The sequence below is a fragment of the Brassica oleracea genome, chromosome C4, assembly GCF_000695525.1.
Source record: "Brassica oleracea var. oleracea cultivar TO1000 chromosome C4, BOL, whole genome shotgun sequence".
Taxonomy (NCBI): Eukaryota; Viridiplantae; Streptophyta; class Magnoliopsida; order Brassicales; family Brassicaceae; genus Brassica; species Brassica oleracea.
In genome coordinates, this window is record NC_027751.1 from 48245388 (window position 1) to 48266972 (window position 21585).

At 35.8% G+C, this 21585-nt stretch overlaps 7 protein-coding genes across 8 annotated transcripts; 4 read left to right on the forward strand and 3 right to left on the reverse strand.

Moving 5' to 3' along the window:
• Window positions 1–1422: 1422 nt before the first annotated feature.
• Window positions 1423–2006, forward strand: LOC106339098 (agamous-like MADS-box protein AGL62). The gene has a single exon (XM_013777914.1). It carries the CDS (start codon window positions 1437–1439, stop codon window positions 2004–2006), a length of 570 nt encoding a protein of 189 aa, XP_013633368.1. The 5' UTR covers window positions 1423–1436.
• A 151-nt stretch (window positions 2007–2157) lies between these two features.
• LOC106336656 (high mobility group B protein 14) lies at window positions 2158–3802 on the reverse strand. Of its 2 annotated transcripts, none has more exons than XM_013775550.1 (6): window positions 3693–3802; window positions 3282–3449; window positions 3032–3089; window positions 2904–2948; window positions 2466–2546; window positions 2158–2347 (listed from the first exon to the last, which is right to left on the reverse strand). In XM_013775550.1, exons 1-6 carry the CDS (start codon window positions 3752–3754, stop codon window positions 2297–2299), a joined length of 465 nt encoding a protein of 154 aa, XP_013631004.1. In that variant the 5' UTR covers window positions 3755–3802; the 3' UTR covers window positions 2158–2296. The 2 variants fall into 2 exon arrangements, with proteins under 2 accessions (XP_013631004.1, XP_013631005.1); XM_013775551.1 differs by lacking the exon at window positions 3693–3802 and adding an exon at window positions 3530–3665 and having other exon boundaries at window positions 2164–2347.
• Window positions 3803–3903: 101 nt separating this feature from the next.
• On the forward strand, window positions 3904–5035 carry LOC106336655 (uncharacterized protein At2g34460, chloroplastic). Its single transcript, XM_013775549.1, has 3 exons — window positions 3904–4092; window positions 4154–4321; window positions 4412–5035. The coding sequence occupies exons 1-3, from the start codon at window positions 3976–3978 to the stop codon at window positions 4970–4972; spliced, it is 846 nt and encodes a 281-aa protein (XP_013631003.1). The 5' UTR covers window positions 3904–3975; the 3' UTR covers window positions 4973–5035.
• Window positions 5036–10354: 5319 nt separating this feature from the next.
• Window positions 10355–13192, forward strand: LOC106342117 (receptor-like protein 12). The gene has a single exon (XM_013780957.1). It carries the CDS (start codon window positions 10418–10420, stop codon window positions 10970–10972), a length of 555 nt encoding a protein of 184 aa, XP_013636411.1. The 5' UTR covers window positions 10355–10417; the 3' UTR covers window positions 10973–13192.
• LOC106339099 (receptor-like protein 12) lies at window positions 11225–13063 on the forward strand. Its single transcript, XM_013777915.1, has one exon. The coding sequence runs from the start codon at window positions 11225–11227 to the stop codon at window positions 13061–13063; it is 1839 nt and encodes a 612-aa protein (XP_013633369.1).
• Window positions 13193–13223: 31 nt separating the features above from the next.
• LOC106342116 (urease accessory protein G) lies at window positions 13224–14973 on the reverse strand. The gene is made up of 7 exons (XM_013780956.1): window positions 14717–14973; window positions 14444–14641; window positions 14233–14293; window positions 13941–14142; window positions 13739–13860; window positions 13554–13658; window positions 13224–13467 (listed from the first exon to the last, which is right to left on the reverse strand). Exons 1-7 carry the CDS (start codon window positions 14767–14769, stop codon window positions 13384–13386), a joined length of 825 nt encoding a protein of 274 aa, XP_013636410.1. The 5' UTR covers window positions 14770–14973; the 3' UTR covers window positions 13224–13383.
• Window positions 14974–15153: 180 nt separating this feature from the next.
• On the reverse strand, window positions 15154–16674 carry LOC106337460 (60S ribosomal protein L18a-2). Its single transcript, XM_013776568.1, has 4 exons — window positions 16579–16674; window positions 16377–16492; window positions 16220–16283; window positions 15154–15689 (listed from the first exon to the last, which is right to left on the reverse strand). Exons 1-4 carry the CDS (start codon window positions 16591–16593, stop codon window positions 15348–15350), a joined length of 537 nt encoding a protein of 178 aa, XP_013632022.1. The 5' UTR covers window positions 16594–16674; the 3' UTR covers window positions 15154–15347.
• Between the last annotated feature and the right edge of the window lie 4911 nt (window positions 16675–21585).

Here is a 21585-nt window from a genome sequence, read left to right on the forward strand (position 1 = left end):
TTTAGTTTCTACCAAACAAGAAATTCATATCTAAACCCTTTACATCTAAGTGGTTTCAATCATGCCGATCGAAGAACAAATGAAAAGTAGGAAAGAACATAAAGAGAGGGAAAAACAGAAGCAGAAGAAGATAAACGAGAGATCATCTTCAAAGAAGACGGTCAAGAATACGCTCTAGTTCTCCGTATGTGCAAAGCCAAGTGCATAGACCGAGTTACAGGGATGTGTCACCATCGGAGGTAAGATGCAAGCGGCTATGGTGACATTATTCTTGTCGGGCTCAGGATGGATATGGGTGACGTGAGCTTTCTTGAGAGTTGTGATGAGCTTCCTCAAGAAGGTTTTGCTGATATAGAAGAAGGTGGTGTTGTTTATGATTATTTTGAATTTGGTGATTTTTTTTTTTGTGTAACGACAGCAAAATCTGATTTCATCCATAAATATACTCTCGACGAAGTGATGAGCTTCCTTGTGATGTTGGATTGATAGTTTTTTTTATTTTTTATTTTAATTAATTTTAAATTCTTTTTACGAAATTATTGGTGGTTTTGGGACGCAGATTAAGGTGGTACTGCTTATGATTACTTTAAATTTGGTGATGATGAGATAGACAGGCTCTAGTGAAGCTTTGCATATGTATCACTCTTCTACATTGCTGAAATACTTACTCTCGGTCTAGATTTTTTTGCAAAGAGTATTTTAGTGGTCGATTTCTATTAATTACAAGACTGGTTTGCCTGTGTCCAAAATATTATTAGCCGAACTCGAACCAAATATATATAATCCAAATGGAGCTTATTAAGATGAATCCACTAAAAACCCATTTTTCACTGGTTATTTTTCTTCCAAAAAATTATCATCTTTTATTCCGAAATATTATTAACCGAATGTGAACCAAATATATATATATATATATATATATATATATATATAATCTAAACGGATCTTTTAAGATGAATCCACTAAAAACTCAATTTTTTTTTGTTGGTTAATCGGTTTTCCTTCTAATTATGTCTTCTTCCAAAATATTATCAACCGAATCCGAAAATACACAAAATCCGAATGAAACTTAAAGATGATAAACCCACCGAAAACTCATCCCGAACGCGCCCAGTCCTATCTCTAATCGAATTGGTCTGTTCTCTGTGATTTTTGTCAGTTTATAAAATATATTCATTCTTTATTTGAATAGTTTCTAATAGTGTATTAATACAATTAGTGGAGATTTGAATAACACAATTAGAAATAAGGCAATTCAAGATTCTCATTTAAAAACTTGCTAAATATACTCTTATTAGGTTCAATGAAAATTCTCCCACCTTCCTTTCTAAATTTAGAGAAATCTCTTGTATTCTTCACCAATATAATACTCTTTCACTGCACAAAGGAAAACAAAACCGAGCTGTCTTATTATTATTTACCGTTTAGCAAAACAAATGGGTCGGAAAAAGATCAAGATGGAGATGGTTCAGGACATGAACACAAGGCAAGTCACCTTTTCAAAACGTAGAACCGGTTTGTTCAAGAAGGCTAGCGAGTTAGCCACCCTCTGCAACGCTGAGTTAGGTATTGTTGTCTTCTCGCCAGGAGGCAAGCCTTACTCATACGGGAAACCGAATCTTGACGCTGTCACAGAGCGGTTCATGAGGGAATGCGATGATGATTCCGACAGTGGTGGTGATGAAGAAGAAGAAGAAGAAGAAGAAGAAGAAGAAGAAGAAAGAGGCAAAAGTAGACCTAAAATGAAGAAAGTGAACGAACATCTTGATTGTCTCAAGAGAGAGATTGAAGCTGAGAAGAAACGAGGCGAGGAGAGGCAGGCAAAGCTTGAATCCGGTGGGGATGAGAGGTTCGAGAAGCCTATTGAGAAGCTTACCATCGATGAACTCAAAGAGTACATGGATAAGTTGGAAGCAGTCCATGGTAGGATCCAAGGTCAAGCCAATAAGATGCAGGCTTCGTCTTGTCTTGTGTTTCTCTCCGGGGACAAGGCTTCTGTAGAATGAAGATTTAGATAACAAGATCCGAGTTTACATTTTTTGATATTCTATTTTTTGTTTATTAGCCTTACAGAAGTTACTAATACATTGAAAGATCTTGGTTGTTCTCATCTATAGAGTGTGACTATCAATTTGATATGTAATCAGGAGTCAAGAAAGTACCTGAGAAACTGGTTAATTTCTATTAATCTCAAAGTGCAGTCAACAGGAGTGTCAAGGAAAGAAAAGATCTCAACCAAAAACAAACTTCTAAATGTTATTAGAAGGCTTAGAACAAATGTTTTTCTAATGTGGGTCTATTCAGAAAAGTCTGATTCGGTCTCTGATTCATCAAATTCACCTGATTCCTGCATAAACAATAGTAAGAATGAAAAGCTCAGACTAATGATGTTCTACAAACGGACCAGTGGGACACTGAGAAGTATTAAATAGTAAGGAAAAAAGAATAAGAAGAAAAGAAGGTACCACTCGCTTAGTATATTCAGTCATTGCTCGGTGAAACTCTTCTCTTTTCTCAGTGGCTATATCATAATACTTTACCTTCTCCTGTAAAACAGTAAAGGAGAAAACAAGCAATGAGTAAGAAACTTCCATCCCTCTAAAAGATTTGAAATAGTAACCAAAACCATGTGAGGAGCAAAAAGATGATATAGAAATCATTTCCTTGCTTAGCTAAAGCATAAGCATGAGTAAGAAACTTCATAATAGCAAATAGAACACATGAAAATCATTTCCTTGCTCAGGTAAGCATACGCTATCACCACAATTTTTCAGATTCTATGCATTCGGTTGTGACTTGAACAAACGTTACTGAGGAAACTATTGGAAGAGGATACTGAAATGGTCTCTGATTCATCAAACTCTAAGAGACAAGAAAGTAAAGTGGGAGAGAAGATGAGTTACCTCGTAAGTCATTGTTTTCCATTTCTCTCCACATGTCTTCCCAATCTTAAGACAGAATCAAGAAGAAAACTAAGTCAAGCAACAGAATACAAAGTGAATGGTAATACTTTTGAAAACATTGAAATTACCTCACGCATGGACTTGACCTCAGGATTCTCCTCTTGATATAGCTTCCTGAAATCCTCCCTTTGGAACCAAAAAGACAAAAAGGCAAAATCAGGCAAGAGGCAAAACGCATGCAACAGGTGTATGTATCTTCCTATGTCTCCTAAAGTAACCACACCATATAACTAACGAGAAATGGCAAAACGTAGACGAGCTACCCCTTGAGAGAAAACAATAGCAACTAATCATATCATATCAGAATCAGACACGTACAAGAAAAAGAAGAAAGCAGTGGGAGGTTTCTTGGGCATCTTCTCATGGACTTTAGTAGCTTTCTTCTTCTTCTGCTTGTGGCTAGTCTTCGGCTTCCTCAAAGGCTTGAGTCTGAGTCTTGTAGAGCTCCTTACATCCTCGCTTGACTTCCCAACCAACTCCAAGTTCCTGCAAATAAAATTTACAGAATGCAATTAACAAGTAACATCATCTTCTCACATAGTCTTTGAATAGCATAAAGTTCACACCTTTCCATTACAATTAGATCCAATTCCCCAAACCCAATTCACTTTTTTAAATCAGTAATCAATCACTAGAGAGACAGCAAAGCAGAACTCTAAACATAGAAAACAGAGCAGAACCTAAGAAAATAAAAAAAAAACAAACTTGTTCTCATGAAAGAAAACATACCGAGCAGAGCCACCGCCGTACGACGGCGACGAAGGCCGCGACTTGAGTCCTCTCTTCGTCATGGTCTCCTCTGCCGTCAAAAATATTTTCTCGGAAAAAAAAATACGTTTCCTCCCGGGGCTTTTTGGTAATTAACCGATAATGAGAGACGGATACGCCACGTGGCGTTATATCATCTACGAAAAAGAATCACAAAACGAAAACCTCAAGAAAAGAATAATTATTCACCGTTAAAAAACTTCGTGAGGGAGAGAGAGATTATTACACATAATAGGTCGATGATATGACAACATCTCTGCTTCTTCTCAGACATTCCTCCTCAGCTGCTCTCTTCTCCTCTTCCTCTTTGGTCTTCTTCGCCAAGAACACAAACTCCTCTCGCTCCTTCACTTCCATCAAGGTCAGATTTTTAATTAGATTATGTTTTGGTTGATGAGTTTAACAGTGTTGTTGTGTCTCAGATGGAACAAAACACGGCGAAGAAGAAGGTCTTCGTTGCCGGAGCCACAGGACAAACCGGGAAGAGGATCGTGGAACAGCTCTTATCCCGCGGCTTCGCCGTCAAAGCCGGCGTTCGCGATGTAGACAAAGCGAAAACATCTTTCAGACAAGACCCATCTCTTCACTTCGTAATGTCCTTTTTTTCCCTTTTAATTAAAAAAAAAAACCCAACTTTTTTTTTTTTTTCTTACAACATTCTCTTATCTTCTTGTATATAGGTTAAAGCAGACGTGACAGAAGGCTCAGAGAAGCTAGCAGAAGCCATCGGCGACGACACTCAAGCCGTGATCTGCGCCACTGGCTTCCGCCCCGGGTTCGATCTCTTCGCTCCTTGGAAGATCGATAACTTCGGAACGGTGAGCTTGGTGGACGCGTGTAAGAAGCGAGGAGTGGGCAGGTTTGTTCTCGTGAGCTCGATCTTGGTGAACGGAGCTGCGACGGGACAGATTCTTAACCCGGCGTACATCTTCCTCAACGTCTTTGGGCTTACTTTGATCGCTAAGCTTCAAGCTGAGAAGTATATCAAAAGATCTGGCGTTAACTATACTATTGTGAGGCCCGGTGGGCTTAAGAACGATCCTCCTTCGGGAAATGTAGTCATGGAGCCTGAGGATACGTTGTCTGGAGGGAGCATATCGAGAGACCAGGTGGCTGAAGTTGCGGTTGAAGCTTTGCTTGATGAGGAGGAGTCTTCTTACAAGGTTGTGGAGATTGTTGCTAGTGCTGATGCTCCTAAACGTTCTTACAAGGATCTCTTTGCTTCGGTTAAAGGACATTAACTAACGAGAATCACAATGTAATGATGAGTCTCATGCTCTATTACAGAACCTTTATTTCTCTTACTGTCTTGAGTAACAACAACAACAAACAGAGATACATAAGCTTCAAAACATAAACCGAGTTTTATTCAGTTCTTAAGAACCGGTTAATGGCGCTTGTTCCCGGTTGCTTGCTCCCATGAGTTCATGACGTGGTTGACTATTTCCTCAACCCCAAGCCCATGATGCTTCGCCTGAATTCACTGTTTTCACTTCCCATATCTTGGTAAAATATGAAGAAGTATGTTGTTTAGTAAAATATTTAAATGATTATAGTGATAGTATAAAACACAAAATACTCACCAATTCCACGTTTAGGATTATTGACCGTTGTTGTAGGCGTCATACAACAATTTGTGAAATCATTTAACACTATATCAGAAACAGATGTAGGCGGTAAAGAGAGGTTGTTGGGATGAGACAATTCCTCAGTTGCAGGATTTGTTTTGCTTTGTAGATGATTGGCCATAAGGTTTGCATCTGGATGATTTTCAGAAATATCTTTTTTTCTCTTCACAAGGATTGGCTAGGAGCAAGAAAAAATGTTTGTATTAGAAAACAGAATCACGATTAGCTAATAGGAGATGATAGGAACTTCATGAAAAAATTTAAATCAGATTGAAATTGTGTGTATGAATATGATGTAAAGATGTCTTTCTCACCGTTTTAGCGGCTCAGGCACAAATTTTAATTTCGGTTACGTTCATTGGTGATAAATTAATGTTGATTTTTTACTTGTGAAATATGTGATTATGTTTAAAGTAACTAAATATTTGACATATTTTCTTAATTCTTTATTAGTTTGAGTTAGGTATATACATTAACTTTTGGGGGAACGTTTACACGTTTTTGGCCAAGATTCCGTCAAATTCGCATGACAAAATAGCAGGTATGTTGTTGAAGATCTACCTTTATAAGAGAGTGTGTCATTAGATATGTTTATGAAGAAACTATTCGTTTTGAATGTGTTGGTAATATGCTAAGTTAATATGTTTGAGTGTTAGAAAAATTTGTTTATATGAGTATAGTACATGGCAAATAATGCTACTGCTGATGAACATTATCGAGTATAAGTGCTAAAAACCAGCTTTATTAATAATAAATAGAGAAAACACCACTAAAACAACATAGAAGCTCCAAATAGTCTTGCAATATTAAAAAAAAAACCTGCAATAAAACACGAAATTTAAAGGAATAAAGTAAAGTTTTCTGCAACAAAACTACTCATCAGTCTTTGTCTTCTCCAACTTGATCATCTTAGTGCACTTCATCTTAGACGTAGAGGTCATATCCAGCAGGTCAGCATCTTCTTCTTTGCGCTTTAAGAGTGGGGTTGAAAAACCTTCAAATGAACTTTCTTTGTTTTGATCCACCAAAAAAACCTAAGATCAGCGCACAAGTTAGAGGAATTCGTGTAAGGAGTTTCGTAAAGTAATTAGTAACAATCATATATAACTTACATCTCCACCAGAAAGAGTAGACGAATTAGTATCAAAACAGGAAGATGGCTCTGTTTGAGATTCGATTTTTTGAATCTTATCTCCAGACCAGACCTCAGAAACTTTAAAAGTGATGGATCCATTGTTTAAATTGTCGTTGGATATCGAAATACCAAAGCAAAAAGATTTTCCAACTAAACTTTCAATTGGCTGAGGTAGGATTATTGAATCTTCAATCTATCAAGTTGAAACAAATTATTTTTAGAAAAATTAACACTTTACTAAATTTAGTAATAAATTAAAAAAATAACCTCATCATATGAGCTATCCCAAAGTTCTGTTGCAGTGGTACCAATAATAGATTAGGCAACAGCGTCAAGCATCATTACTTGGCATACCTAGCTATCATCTTTGACAAACAAATGAAGTTTGTACCTGAGTCCAAAGTACATGTTTAATGAACAAAGTGAAATATTTAATGATAAAAATTAATCTAAATATAGATAGACCAATATTAGTGGGGGTTATTGGTTGTTATTTTAATGGATTTGAAAATTCGAACTAAATCTAGTGTTATTGGTTCTATGATTTTCAAATCTGTTAGCACGACATACGTCACAATAAAAAATTGGCTTTCCCACACCATTCCCAACAAGTTTAGTAACACGTCGGCTGTATCTGTTACAAACTTACAACCAATGTAGAACCAACCCCAATATGTGTCTACTGACTCAATTGAACAAATGATTTTGTAACTCTCAATCTGAAAAGTGTTACACACACGTATTTGGTAAAATTAGTATATATAAAACAGTAAAACATACAAATAGTCAAATATAGTTACCTCAGCAGCAACCAATATCTTAGAAATTGACCTCACTTCAATCTCATTCCAATCTTCTTTTTTATTTTGGGCGATTTGCTTTGCTTCTTTTCTCTCAATAACAGCAAGAGGAACAAAATATGCCGATCAATTTTCAACAGGTCTTCATAATCAATTTTACACATCCACAATCAGCTCCAAAAAAACAAAATATGGCTAAACCAAGCACTTTTCGATTACTTAATGGTGTCAAATCTGCTCTAAACAATTGGCTAATTGTGGAAGCACCGTAGTCTACTGGTTAAGGTTTAAAGACTTCTACACCCAGGTCTGGGATTCGAATCCCAGACTATGTAATTTATTGCAGATTACAGGAAATCAAGGTTTCAAGTCTCGGATATAGCGATTTATTAAATAGTTATGCAGACTACGGAAGAAAGGCTTACAAGGGATCTTCAACATGGTGCAAGTAAATCTGGTCTGGCGTGGATCTTCATAGGACGGCTCAGGTGATGCAGTTAGGCGTAGGTCTTCATAAAACAGGTAGTGTTGTCGGTTGTCGAATCGTCTATGTAATCTTTTTCATATCATAATTGTAAGATAATAATAAATCAGCGTTAAAAAAAAAGCAAAAGGAAGATCATTGGCCAACATCCTGTTCAGTGATTTCAATCAATACTATTAATAATAGGGTTGAGAACCACAATTGAAGCATCAAAAGCATTGGTGATATTTCTTTATCTTTAAATTCAATAAAAAAAATAGCATGAACTTACTTTTCTTTAAATTCAATTGCTTCCTCATAGATAGGGTTGATATCCACGATTGAAGCATCAAAGGCATTGGTGACTTGTACTTCACCTAAAAGATGAATGCAATATATCCCTAGTAAACCCATTCTATAATAAATTTCAATTAAAAGTCATATATAACCAGTAATATACCTCTGAAAAAGCCGATCTTAGCAAACCTTATCAACATTATAACCCTTTCATTGTTACAATTTTCCAAAATTGTTTCAACTTGCTCAGCAAATTTTCCCCACAAGCAACACACAATCTCATCACCACTTAATGTTTTCCATTTGAAAACAAAGCAAAAGTAAATTAATTAACAACTTTTTAAAACATAAAAAAACAGAGGTAGAACGATAGATAAGATATATCATATACATGTAATTTACCTTCAGTCACGCAAACAAAATTGAACCATCCTTTTGTCTTTCCCCATAGCTTGAACCGTTTGAACTCCATTAAGATCCACGACTTGTCCAATAATATCTGTATGAACAACAATACATAATGAATTAACGATAACAGAATTCATGATCTGTCAAAAAAAATAATGAGATCTTAATATTCAGGACAAAGTAATCAATAAACATGTGTACCTTTAAGGAAAAAAATCTTCTTTTCATCGATATTCCTTAAATCATCGTAACTTGAAAGTGAAAGATAAATCTTATCAGATAGAAGATCACATTTTGTTAAAAGTATCAATTCGTATTGATGATTTGTTGGGCGATAATGTCCAGAAGCAGCTAGAACTTGAAAAGTGTCGATAGTTTTCCACTCTCCAACTGGTAAACCGCGTTGGAGTCGGAAAATTTGATTCCTTTTGCAAGATGCTGCAATCTTCACACCCTACATAAAATAAAAAATTTAATTAGATAATGAGTACCATACGATGATTACTAAAATATAACAAAAAACAATACTCACAGTTTCATCAGCTAAGACACATTCAAAAGTTTTTCCTCCAAAACTGGTGCTTTGTTTCCAAGAATGAAGTACTTTAACACGAATTAGCCAATTGTTTCGAGCAGGTTTGACACCATTAAGTAATCGAAAAGTGCTTGGTTTCGCCATATTTTTTTTTGGAGCTGATCGTGGATGTGTAAAATTGATTATGAAGACCAGTATTTATAGTTTAATTTTAGTGCAAGGTCACGAATTTACATACCGAATATTCCCTAAACCAATTAAGTAGTCTATAATAAATACCAAATCACGCGATATGGTCACCGAAGTATTAGGCAAAATTGAAACGACTTGGAGAAAGGGTTTTTCCATAAAATATTTTACGGCAAAGTAAATTTTGAGGTTTTAGGTATGTAAATAAGAATATACGTTGAACTTTCTATAGAAGATTAATCGATGTTGATAAACGAATATACTACACAAATATTCCCTAAGCCAATATACTAATTTATAATAAATAGCAAATCACACAATATGGTGACCGAGATATTAGGCATGATTGATACGCCTTGGAGAAGGGGTTTTTGAGAAATGATTTTAATTGTTATAAAATTTCGGTTCCTGTTATTTTAATTACCGAAATATAGATATTGATATCAATTAATAACATAATTATATGAACTTCCAAAGCGAAATATTGTGTTTGATCAGTTTGAAATAAAAAAAATTACTAACCATGGTGATTACCGAGATGAACCGAGATTACTAAAGATTTAATTGTTATAAAATTTCGGTTTCTGTTATTTTAATTACCGGGAAATATAGATATTGATATCAATTATTAACATAATTAAATGAACTTCCAAAGCGAAACATTGTGTTTGATCAGTTTGAAATAAAAAAAAATTACTAACCATGGTGATTACCGAGATGAACCGAGATTACTAACCATGGTTCTAATCGTGACCAAAATATTATTATGGCATCTGTTCAAACAAATAGTAACTGTTATAACAATTCTTGCCTAGACGTGAATTAACCGTGAAATTTTCTCTGAGTTTATATTCAAAATCCAACTTATTAACATAGAAATTAGGATAAGTTAAGTTATGGTACGTTTAATAATATATATGAGGTCGCACATGTTACAGCTAAGAAATAAGAGATGAGGTATTTAATTAAAATATGAGGTTCACTTTATTATAGATGAGTTGCACATGTTACGGCTAATATATAAGGCATTTAATTAAGATAGATGCGGTCCATCGTAAAAATCCACCTAGAAGAAGTTGTGATGATTCTAATTGAATAAGATATAGATAAGATAGATGGTGCGACATTATGTCAAGTTGTGTGGGACGTATCTTTATTTATACCACCAACCTTTCCTCTCACTTTTCTTACACCAACAATTCTTCTTCAAAAGTTTTCATAAAGACCATCCATGTCTGAATCCTGCGTGCGTTTGCATTTTCTCTCGCTAATCTTGCTCTGTTGTGTCTCCCATTCAACGAGCTTCTTCACTTTCAAAGTCGATTCTAGTAGTTATGTTGCTTGTGGTCCCCATCAGACTCAAGCTCTCACTGAGTTCATGAACGAGTTTGATAGCAGCCACTGCAACCTCAGTGATCCCTTTAACGGAGTCTGGTGCGATAACTCGACCGGTGCAGTCACAAAGCTACGACTCAGCGACTGTCTCAGTGGAACTCTAAAGCCCAACAGTAGCCTATTCAGGTTACATCATCTTCGTTACCTTTTTCTAAGTGGAAACAACTTCACCTCATCTACCCTTCCATTTGAATTTGGCAATCTCAACAGGTTAGAGATTTTAAATCTTTGCTATAACGGCTTCGTCGGCCAAGTTCCTTCCTCATTTAATAACCTAAGCCTTCTTTCATATTTAGAACTTTCCCAAAATGAGCTCACCGGTAGTTTCCCACTCATACGGAATCTAACAAAGCTCTCGGTTTTAAGCCTTCTTAATAATCATTTCTCCTGAACTCTGAATCCCAACAGTAGTAGCCTGTTTGAGTTGCACCACCTCAGTTACCTTGATCTAGGTTCCAACAACTTCAGCTCATCACTCCCTTCTGAATTTGGAAATCTCAACAGACTAGAATTCTTGGATCTTTCGACCAATGACTTTTTCGGGAAAGTTCCTCCCACAATTAGTAACCTAACCTCGTTAACCGAATTATACCTTCAAAACAACCAGCTCACTGGTAGTTTCCCACTGGTACAAAATCTTACCATGCTTGTTGTTCTAAATCTTGTTGGTAACCACTTCTCTGGAACCATTCCTTCTTCTCTCACCACTATGCCTTTCTTATCACATCTCGATCTGAGAGTAAATGATCTCACCGGATCTATTGAGTTTCCTAACTCCTCTACCCCATCTAGGCTCGAGTACTTGTACCTTGGGAATAACCATTTTGAAGGAAAAATCATAGAGCCTATCTCAAAACTCATCAACCTCACACATTTAGACCTATCTTTCCTTAACACAAGCTATCCAGTTGACTTCAGACTCTTCTCCTCACTAAAATCTTTGCTGCACCTTGATCTTTCCGGTAATAGTATATCTCCAGCCAGTTTAGGTTCAAAGTCAGACATCTCAATAGACTTGGAGATTTTGTTGTTACGAGGTTGCGGCATCAAAGAGTTCCCAAACATCTTAAAGAACCTTGAGAAGTTGGAGAATATAGACATTTCAGGAAATATGATCAAAGGGAAAGTCCCTGAGTGGTTATGGAAGCTTCCTCGTCTAAACACAGTGTTTCTTTCAAATAATTCGTTTAATGGTTTTGAAGGTCCAGTGGATGTTTTGGTAAATTCATCGGTGAAGACTTTATTTATGGAGCAGAACTATTTTGAAGGAGCAATTCCTCTCCTACCACTCTATATAACCGACTTCTCTGCGTTGGACAATAGATTCACAGGGAGCATACCTCTTTCAGTTTGCAATTATAGGTCTCTGATGCTTTTGAGGCTACCTTACAACAAACTCACGGGTCCAATCCCTCAATGCTTGAGTAACTTGACGTTTGTGAATCTACGGAAGAACAACTTGGAAGGAAGTATTCCTGACGCCTTTTATAAGAGTTCTTCTCTACGATCACTCGATGTTGGATACAATCGATTAACCGGGAAACTTCCAAGATCTCTTCAGAATTGCTCATCTCTAGATTTTCTAGTTGTTGACCACAACCGAATCAAAGACAAGTTTCCTTTCTGGCTCAAGTCTTTACCAAATTTGAAAGTCCTTGTCCTCAGTTCAAACAGATTCTATGGCTCTATATCTCCTCCTCCTGGTCAAGGTCTTCTCGGGTTTCCAGAGCTGCACATATTTGAGATATCTGATAATAAGTTTACTGGAAGCTTGCCACCAACATACTTTGTCAATTGGAAAGCAACCTATGAAGATGGTAGTCTATATATGGTACACATAAAAAATACTTCCGGGAGACTGTGCTATACATATACAGAAGCTATAGATTTGCAATACAAAGGTTTATTGATGGAGCAAAAGTTTGTACTTACTTCTTATGCCACCATCGATTTTTCTGGGAATAGAATTGAAGGACAGATTCCTGAATCCATTGGTCTCTTGAAAGCGCTGATTGCACTCAACTTTTCCAACAACGCCTTCACAGGCCGTATTCCTCTGTCTCTCTCCAATCTGGGAAAGCTCGAGTCACTAGACCTATCAAGCAACCACCTCTCAGGTACTATTCCTAATGGACTTGGAAGCCTCTCGTTTTTGGAGTACATAAATGTGTCTCACAACCAGCTCAAGGGTGAAATACCACAAGGAACACAGATTACCGGGCAAGCTAAATCTTCATTCGAAGGGAATTCAGGGCTTTGTGGTCTTCCTCTCCAGGAAACTTGCTTTGGGACTAATGTCCCACCAACACAAGAACCTCCGGAAGAAGACCAAGACCAAGTACAAGTGTTGAACTGGAAAGCTGTAGTTATTGCCTATGGACCTGGACTGTTACTTGGATTGGTAATAGCACATGTCATGGCTTCATACAAACCTGAGTGGCTGATCAAGATAATTGGCCCGAATAAGCGCAGAAACCATTAGGATTATGTATGTCTAGTGGTTGAGTACTCGTGTCGTGTATGTAAGCATTTCCTTATTGTTATATCATTATCTGTTGGCTTTGTTTTATTTCGCTTTTTTTTTAATAAATCGTGTGAAGTCTCTTCTATATTGCTCGTGTGTTATGGTTTCTATTTGTTGCTTCTGTTAAAGGACATTAATTAACTAGAATCACAATGTAATGAGAGTCTCATGCACTATTACAAAACCCTTATTTCTCTTATGTCTTCAGTACAACAACAACAAACAGATACATAAGCTTCAACGCATAAACCGAGTTTTATTCAGTTCCTAAGAACCGGTTAATGGCGCTTGTTCCCGGTTGCTTGCTCCCATGAGTTCATGACGTGGTTGACTATTTCTTCAACCCCAAGCCCATGCTTCACCTGAATATAGTTTAGTAGTCAGAGGAAAACTCCTTTTGTAAACAACTAAACACTAAGCTCATTCATTGGTTGATGAAACATGTTACCTGAGCAAAGACGAATGGACCTCCATCACGCATGCGTAGTGCATCCCTTTCCATGACAGACAAGTCAGCTCCAACAGCTGCTGCGAGATCTGTCTTGTTTATCACCTGTAGTTTGAAAAAAAACACACAAGAGAGATTAATCACATTACCATAAACTTGATCATTGGAAGTAAAGATAAGTATACCAGAAGATCAGCTTGAGTGATGCCAGGACCGCCTTTACGTGGTATTTTATCACCAGCCGACACATCGATGATGTAGATGATATAGTCAGCTAGCTCTCTGCTGAAATTAGCAGCCAAGTTATCTGCAAACACACAACACTAAATCTATTCAATCTCATTTGATTCCTTGAGTAAACAGAAAGCCATAACTCGAACCGCGTACCTCCACCAGATTCGCAAAGAAGCAAATCAGTCTTGAACAAGTTTGATAACTCCTCAAGAGGACCTAGGTTGATACTGATGTCTTCACGGATGGCAGCGTGTGGACATCCACCGGTTTCAACGGCTCTGATCCTTTCCTCAGGAAGAGCTCCATGCTTCACCAGAAACTCACCGTCCTCTTTGGTGAATATATCATTGGTCACCTACATTGTTTTACAAGACCAAAGTCACATGTCTACTGCACTGAGACCAAAGGAAACAATCTTACGTCTGGTAATAAAAATAATACTCACAGCAGCAAGACTGTACTTGTCCCTCAAGACTCTACAAAGAGCAAGCATCAATGCTGTTTTCCTGAGTAAACCAATAAAAAAAAAAAAGACAGAAAGGTTAACACTTCTTGTCTGAAAAAACATTATCTAGAGATTGTTCTTTGTTCTGTTCCCAAATCTAAATAAACCAAACAGTCAATATGATTTGTTTTAAGTAGAGAAAGACAGTTACCCGGTGCCAACAGGACCGCCAATACCGACGGTGAAAGCTCTCTCGGAGAAGTTACGGTCGTTAAGAGGAGGAGCTCGGCGGCTGAAGTATCCAGGAGAGTAGATGGGTTCGTGTGAGTGCGGTGCGAGTCCATCGTGGCTATGGTACACCCTCCCGTCCGGTCCTACCCAAGACTCCGCACCTCCACCGGCCTGTTTCCTACTTGACAGAGTTAGATAAGATTAGTGAATGATAAAGAGAATAAATCGCAGAAAGAATCAAGGAAACACGAACTTGTGGCCTTGCTCGTGGTCGTGATGGTGATGATCATGGTCATGTGAAGCCATTTTTCAAGAGACTTGAGGCTCTGCTTGGTTGCTGCGTTGACTTTCACTTGAGCTACTCCGCGAGAGTGAATCTTGAACGCACGAAAGCAAATTCAAGAAGTAAAAGAAGAAACCTTATCTCCCAAAGTGGTAGGAGATTCTCTATGTTCCCTCGGTGCTTAGAATGACTTAAATGGCCCTGTCGGTGTCAATAATACTCATTTGTCATCTGTGAGAAATAGATTCCATTGTTAGTACTTTACCAATACATCCTCTTTCCAAATATACAACTTAAGCCTTGGTTAATTAATGAAAATATTGTTTGTTTTCAAGTGCTTTACTGATATATACGTGTTCTTAAAGTGAGTTTGTTTCCAATAAAGAGAACTTAGGAATCAAGAAACGAGAAAAAAGGTTTTTTTTTTTTCAAAATCAAGAACAACACAATCCAGACAAAGTCGAGTTTAGTTCCATGAATAAGGCTAAAACGTTGATAAACAAAAATATCCTTGAAAAGAAAAACAAAACGGCAGATAACTTCCATCAAGATTCCCAATCCCCAAACAAAAAAGATATGAAGAGTCGATCAGAGACTCTTATCACATGAACAAGTTGGGCTTGGAGGCCTTGTAGGTGGTCTTGAGCTTCCTGGTTGGTGGTCTGACCTTGCGGAACACCAATGGGAACTTGATTTTGCTGTTGTGGAACTGCTTGGTGCTCTCCCTCTTGCAGAGCTTGGCCGGGACAGTGGCAGTCTTGATGATCTGGATGCAAGGGAACCTGACGCGGTGTCGTGACGCCATCTCGGTGTACATCTGCTCCACGGCTCCGTTCAAGGTGGTGTCGCGGTACTCCTTGTACATGTTGTGGTATCCAGTCCTGCTCTGGTACCTCAACCAGATTCCAAAGTTCTTGATGGTTGTTGGGTTCTTCTCAAAGATCTGCAAACACAATTCAATCACGGATTATTACATCAGTAAATGAACAATAAAGCTTATATAAAAACAGATAAGAAAACATGACGTTTGTTTAATATTATTACTAAATCATATTGAACAAAGATAACACATTAAAGCTATGAACTTTGAGCTTCACAGAGTAAAACAATGTGAAAGTGCTATGAACTATACCAAACGCAAATATTAAACTAAGCACACAAATACAATTGCTTTCAGGATAAGTTAGGTCATTTACAAACAATGTACTCATCAAAACTTCGCGAGATTATATGAGCTTTGAATAAGCTATGTGAAAGTCCATGTAAACTCTAATTGTTATAGTAGATTTGAGTGTCAAAAGCTAAGAACTTTAGCAAATGAAACGAGTATACTAAAAGCACACAAATACAATTACTTTCCACCCAAGTTAGGTCATTTACTACATTTCCTAACACAATAATGAATCTACCACAACTTCATATCGTCTAGCGAGATTAGTCATTCCATTAGATGAGAAAGGAGAAAGTACGTACCTCGTTGATGGCGAGCATCTGACCGTTACTCTTCTTAACCTTCTTCAGCTTCCTCAAGAAGTACCTAATCCAGATTACAAACTCATTGTTAAGAGATCAATTAAACCAATAAAAGAGAATAAATCAATAAGAGAGGCGATATAAATAAATGACTAACCAGAACTTGGACTTGGCACGAACCTCGTTCGTGGCCCAGAGCTTCATCCTGTAGATCTTAGGCTGCACATCTTTCTCTGTCGGGAGAGCTCTTCCGACAACCTGGTACTGGTGAAACTGCGAAAGAAAGAAGAAAACCCCCCCCAGATTAGATTCAAACAATGGAGACACTGAGATAGAGAGAAAGGATCAAAGTGCTTTACCCTGAAAGCGCCCATTTTCGTCGGTTGAAAGCTAAACAAATGGAGACGGCTAGGGTTAGTGCCGTTTATAAATCAGCGTACGCGAAAACCCTATTAGCAAAACCGAAATCTCAAAGCCCAATGGGCTGATAATTATAGATCATTTCTTAAACCCATCCAAATTGAATATGTTTTTTTTAAGGGAAATTGCAGTAGATAACTATGAAACTTATTTAATTAGACAAATAGACAACATACTGTTTAATTTTTCATAATGGCAACGTTGTTCCTATGTAGCCGGTCACATAAAGGAATAGAAGAATCGTACACAAACACACTTGTGCATTAATTCTGAAAAGACAAAGATTTTTTTTGAAAACCTTCAATGTTTTGCAACAAACCAGAGTTTCCATCTGTTTAATGTTTATATTTCTCTTACTCGTTCTTTCATCTTCCTAACATTCTCTCTTTAATTGGTTTTCAATCTCAGATTTTACATGACCTCTTCTTCTTGTTTTTCGAATCTTATATCTTTCATCTTTTTGTTTTCCTCTCTTCTTGTTCTCTGTTTATTTAAGAAAAAATTCAGATATAAACAAATTTGAATTCCATGGCTAACCAGAGCTGGAGATGGCAGAGGAAGAGGCGACATGTCTCTGAGGCGGTGGTGGTATCAGAGCTAAGCAAATTTGGATTTCATGGCTAACTAGAGGCGACAGAGGTCTCCGAGGCGACAGAAGTCTCAGAGCTAAGCAAATTTGGTTTTTCTCTCTCTCTCCCTCTCCTCCTCCCCCTCCCTTTGTTTTGAATCTTTTTTTTATGGTTAATATCTGATTTGGTTCAACATCAGTTTCAATGCTCAAACCTTTGTTTGCTTATGGTTAATATCTTGTCTCCCTTCCTCTTATTACAGACTCTCTTTGTAATTGATTTTTTGTTTTATTTATAGATTTGAGAAAATAATGATAAAACGGGAAGGAGAAATGGTGGTGTGACGTCAAGCGTGGTGCGGTGATGAGAATCTGAAGTTAAGAAGTTAGAGAAGAAGATATGTCGGAGAAGAAGAAGATGAGGCGGAGAAGTATGGTTCCAAGCTCGCCGTCGTCGGTACTTATCTCGAGTATCGACTTCAGCTCTCCCTTTCGGTGATGCAAGGGAGCTTGAGTGCGGTGGAGGAAGCTGAAGAGGCTCGATGGCTGTAGTGGTTGAAGGCGGCATTGTTAGGGGTTCCTCTTTAATCCAAAGAGAAATGATGACGGCAAAGATTAATGACCGGATAATCTTTTTGTTAACCGTAAATTTGCTAACTTTGATCTACTGAAGCTAGCTTTGATCTAATTCGAATATTTTTGCTAACTGTAAATTCATAAACAAAAATTGTCTATAAACCCTTTATTTTGGATGCTAAACGACAATTAGTTGGTTTTGTAATTTAAATGCCGCATATATATTTTGGATCAGTCTTGTTTGACAATAACTACAATATTATTTGATAATGCATATTATAACCGGAAAATAAATAGATACTTAAGATTAAGACGGTAATAACCGGAAAATGATTTTTGTATCTGTAATATGAATGTTAATTATAGCAGGATTAAAAATTATGTTTTTAAGTTGATTTATCTTATGAGATAGCATATTGTGACACATGAGTTTTAACATTGTGTGTTAACATTACAGAGTTTTTTTCATAATTAAACAGAATATGATGTGGTAAATTTTTATTGGATAGCATTTTAACGGTAAATGCACCATATTCGAAATTCAACTATTTCGATTGAACCCAAGAGATGAAAAAAAAAACTCTATCTTTTAGCTTCAAAAAATAAAGAACAATACTTAGGTTCTAGGGTTTGAGTTTAGAGTTTAAATTTAGGGTCTAGGATTTGGGTTTAGGATTTGGATTTTGGGTTTAGATTTAGGGTCTAAAGTTTGGGTTTAGGGTTTAGGAATTGGGTTTTGGGTTTAGGGTATAGATTCAAGTTTTAGGAGTTTAAATTTAGGGTTCACTCAATCCTTTATAGTTTCAGTTAATAATTTCTTCCCTCAAGAATAACGACTTAGGTTTGTCTAGCTTGTGAAGTACTTACAATAAGTAGTAAAGAACACCGTATTTGCATCGTCTAGTTCTTCATTATGTATCTATGTATCAACAAATGGTTGTGAACGCATTAAGAAAAATTGTTTGGAATTGATCTGATATATATATATATATATATATATATATATATAAACAGTAGAAACAATATATAAAGATATTTTGTATTTGCACCTTTAAAAAAAAACTGTCATCGTTGTTGTGAGATGAAGACAAAATGACCGGCAACTAGAATTGTGATTTGATTCAAAGCGCCATGGAAGGTTAGTGGAGTCATTTAATTCTCCACCATCTCCTGGTTCTCAAATTTTTAAATAAAATGCACGGTTTCCCAATTTCCATACAAAATATGTATATTAAGCTAATTGACCCATTTTTTAATCTGTTCGAACTTTGGTCCACAATTTCTTTTATTCAAAATCAGCTTTAACTTGTTAAATGTATAAAATATTTTGACTCTGGAATACAAACAAAAATAATCCTGTGTAATACCTACCCCACTAGGCCAATCACATTATTATTAAACTAGAATTTTTTCCAGTTGCTTTGTAATTTGTACAAAATTAAAACATACTAATTTATTTAATTTGACTAGATGATATTTTAAGGATCTGGTTGAAAGCAAAATCTGTCAACGTAGAAGTAAATGTTTGTTTGACAATGGTGCATGACTCTCTTACTAATTGTGCCGATCGAGAAAAAAACATTCAGAGTTTAATTCTCGTTCTGTTTATGAATAAGTGTCACTATAACATTTTTCACAAAAATTAAGAAAATTACTAAAATATATGTAAGTTGTTATTAATTACATATTTCTGACCAATCGTATTTGAGATAAATAAAATTATTTATAAAATCAATGCAGTTTGCAATTAAATTTCAGCTGAAAGTAAGTATAATTTGCATTGAAATTGTAAAGTGACATATTTTTGTGTAACAAAAAAAAAGTTAGAATGACACTTATTATGAAACAAAAAAAATATCTTAAACAGTGTAAAAGTGGTTGGATACGAGGAGGTTTGGGTTGCTAAGCAATTTGCATTAAAAAATATCTCACTGCATTATATTATATGATTACGTAGATACTATCTACGAAATTATTACTTACGGTTCATTTGAATATCCATAGAGAAGTTATATACATATACTACATTTTTCATTGCGGATTAGTCTGAACATTTCTATAGGTTCGGCTCGAGTATAAAAAATATTCTTAAGATGTTTACTTATATGTTCCACTTAACTCATATTGTATGAAATGCGAGTTCAAAATCCATCTCCGCTTTAATTATTACGGACATGGTGAAAAGATTGTGATCGTGGTCAGGGTAGAACTGGAATAACTCTCAATCTGGAAGATTTTCTATCATAGCAACAATGAAACTTTTCTTTGTCTGAAAAATTATTTTCTTCTTTTTGCAATCTTGTCAGCTTATACGTAAATGCTGCCATTAAGTGTTTAATCGATATCGTTTGCCACTGTTATTTATCCTATTTCACCAAACTCATTAAACTCACTAAGAGGTCTTCTTGCTGGTTCAAAGCTAGCTGACAGACGATAAAGAGTTCTGCAAAGCAGTCTTTGCCAAAAGTGTATATATGATGTCGAGTTCAAGTTTTCCGAAATAGAAGTGAAATCAGTAGAAGAGGAAAAAGAGGATATATGATTGATATTACTTTTTTTATATACAAATGATCATAATTAATTTACAAATATGTAGTTAATAATAGCATGTCACATGTTTATATATCCAATCCGGTTGTAATTGTAGACAAGGCCTCTTGTATATATTCCAACGATCTAGATGTGCAAAATATTATTGAATTTTGCGAATTTGTTTTACTTCTAGTATGGATATGGTTTTGGCTTTCTATTAGATTGTATGTATTTGTACAACCGGGATTTATGGTCTTTCCAAAAGAGAGAATAATGTAAGAGTTATTCTTGGGTTCAACCCCTAGGGTGAACCTTTAGGTTCACCAACCAATAGAAAATTGTCATTTTAAATCTAGTATCTTTTAATTAAGGAAACCAAATAACTTGGCAAATTATATTATTTTTTCAAAATAAAATTTAAAAATAAATAAAAATAATATATAAAAAACGAATTAAAAAAAAAATGTTGTCAACAAAACACTAAACCCTAATACTAAACCCTAAACTCTAATCCTAAACCCTAAACCCTTGGGAAAACCTTAAACCCTTGGGTAAACCCTAAACCCTTGGGTAAACCCTAAACCCTTAGATAAATCCTAAACCCTTGGAAAAACACTAAACATTTGGATAAATTCTAAATTCTAAATCTTAAACACTAAACTCTAAATCTTAAAAATAAATATTTTTTTTAAATAATCTTTTTTTAGAACTATTGTTATTTCTCTTTATTTAATTTTTAATTTTTTATTTTAAAAGCATAATATAATTTGGTAAGTTATTTTGTTTCCTTAATTAAAAGATACTAGATCTAAAATGACAACTTTCTATTGGTTAGTGAACCTAAAGGTTCACCCAAGGGGGTGAACCAAGAAAAAGTCATAATATAAAATAGATTTAAATTTTGAAAATTGATTACCCACATGAAACTCGTTATAACTAGTCAACTACACTGATGCACAAAAAAATACATGAAGAAAAATGACATCTTACAAGTTACAAATTGTATAACATTCTAGGGCCACTTGCTTCCACAGACACATAACTCGAACATTAATAAAACCACACTCTCCGTCGACAAAAAGGTAAATTAAATAGTAAAGGATACGGGTGTTACAATAAAAAAAGATACGTATTATCCGTGTATGTAACTTGTTGTTCAAGAAAAGACTAGATGTAACTTATCGGACACTGTACTCATTTTATTTACGTTATATTAAAATATTATTATTTGTCTATTTTAATGGATTTGGATATATTCTCTTATATATTA

Bases quoted from the DNA above. Each gene is read 5' to 3' on its own strand.
- LOC106339099 (XM_013777915.1), top strand. From the start codon at position 11,225: ATGCTTGTTGTTCTAAATCTTGTTGGTAACCACTTCTCTGGAACCATT.
- LOC106337460 (XM_013776568.1), bottom strand. The intron at 16,284-16,376 runs GTTAGTCATTTA...AATCTGGATTAG, and splicing joins CGTGCCAAGTCCAAGTTCTG to GTACTTCTTGAGGAAGCTGA. The intron at 15,690-16,219 runs GTACGTACTTTC...TTGTGTTTGCAG, and splicing joins AGATGCTCGCCATCAACGAG to ATCTTTGAGAAGAACCCAAC.
- LOC106342116 (XM_013780956.1), bottom strand. From the start codon at position 14,769: ATGGCTTCACATGACCATGATCATCACCATCACGACCACGAGCAAGGC. The intron at 14,143-14,232 runs GTGAGTATTATT...AAAACAATGTAG, and splicing joins ACAAGTACAGTCTTGCTGCT to GTGACCAATGATATATTCAC. The intron at 13,468-13,553 runs GTAACATGTTTC...AACTATATTCAG, and splicing joins GTCCATTCGTCTTTGCTCAG to GTGAAGCATGGGCTTGGGGT.
- LOC106342117 (XM_013780957.1), top strand. From the start codon at position 10,418: ATGTCTGAATCCTGCGTGCGTTTGCATTTTCTCTCGCTAATCTTGCTC.
- LOC106339098 (XM_013777914.1), top strand. From the start codon at position 1,437: ATGGGTCGGAAAAAGATCAAGATGGAGATGGTTCAGGACATGAACACA.
- LOC106336655 (XM_013775549.1), top strand. From the start codon at position 3,976: ATGACAACATCTCTGCTTCTTCTCAGACATTCCTCCTCAGCTGCTCTC. The intron at 4,093-4,153 runs GTCAGATTTTTA...GTTGTGTCTCAG, and splicing joins GCTCCTTCACTTCCATCAAG to ATGGAACAAAACACGGCGAA. The intron at 4,322-4,411 runs GTAATGTCCTTT...TCTTGTATATAG, and splicing joins AAGACCCATCTCTTCACTTC to GTTAAAGCAGACGTGACAGA.
- LOC106336656 (XM_013775550.1), bottom strand. From the start codon at position 3,754: ATGACGAAGAGAGGACTCAAGTCGCGGCCTTCGTCGCCGTCGTACGGC. The intron at 3,450-3,692 runs GTATGTTTTCTT...TTTTATTTGCAG, and splicing joins TACGGCGGTGGCTCTGCTCG to GAACTTGGAGTTGGTTGGGA. The intron at 3,090-3,281 runs GTACGTGTCTGA...TTGGTTCCAAAG, and splicing joins ACTGCTTTCTTCTTTTTCTT to GGAGGATTTCAGGAAGCTAT.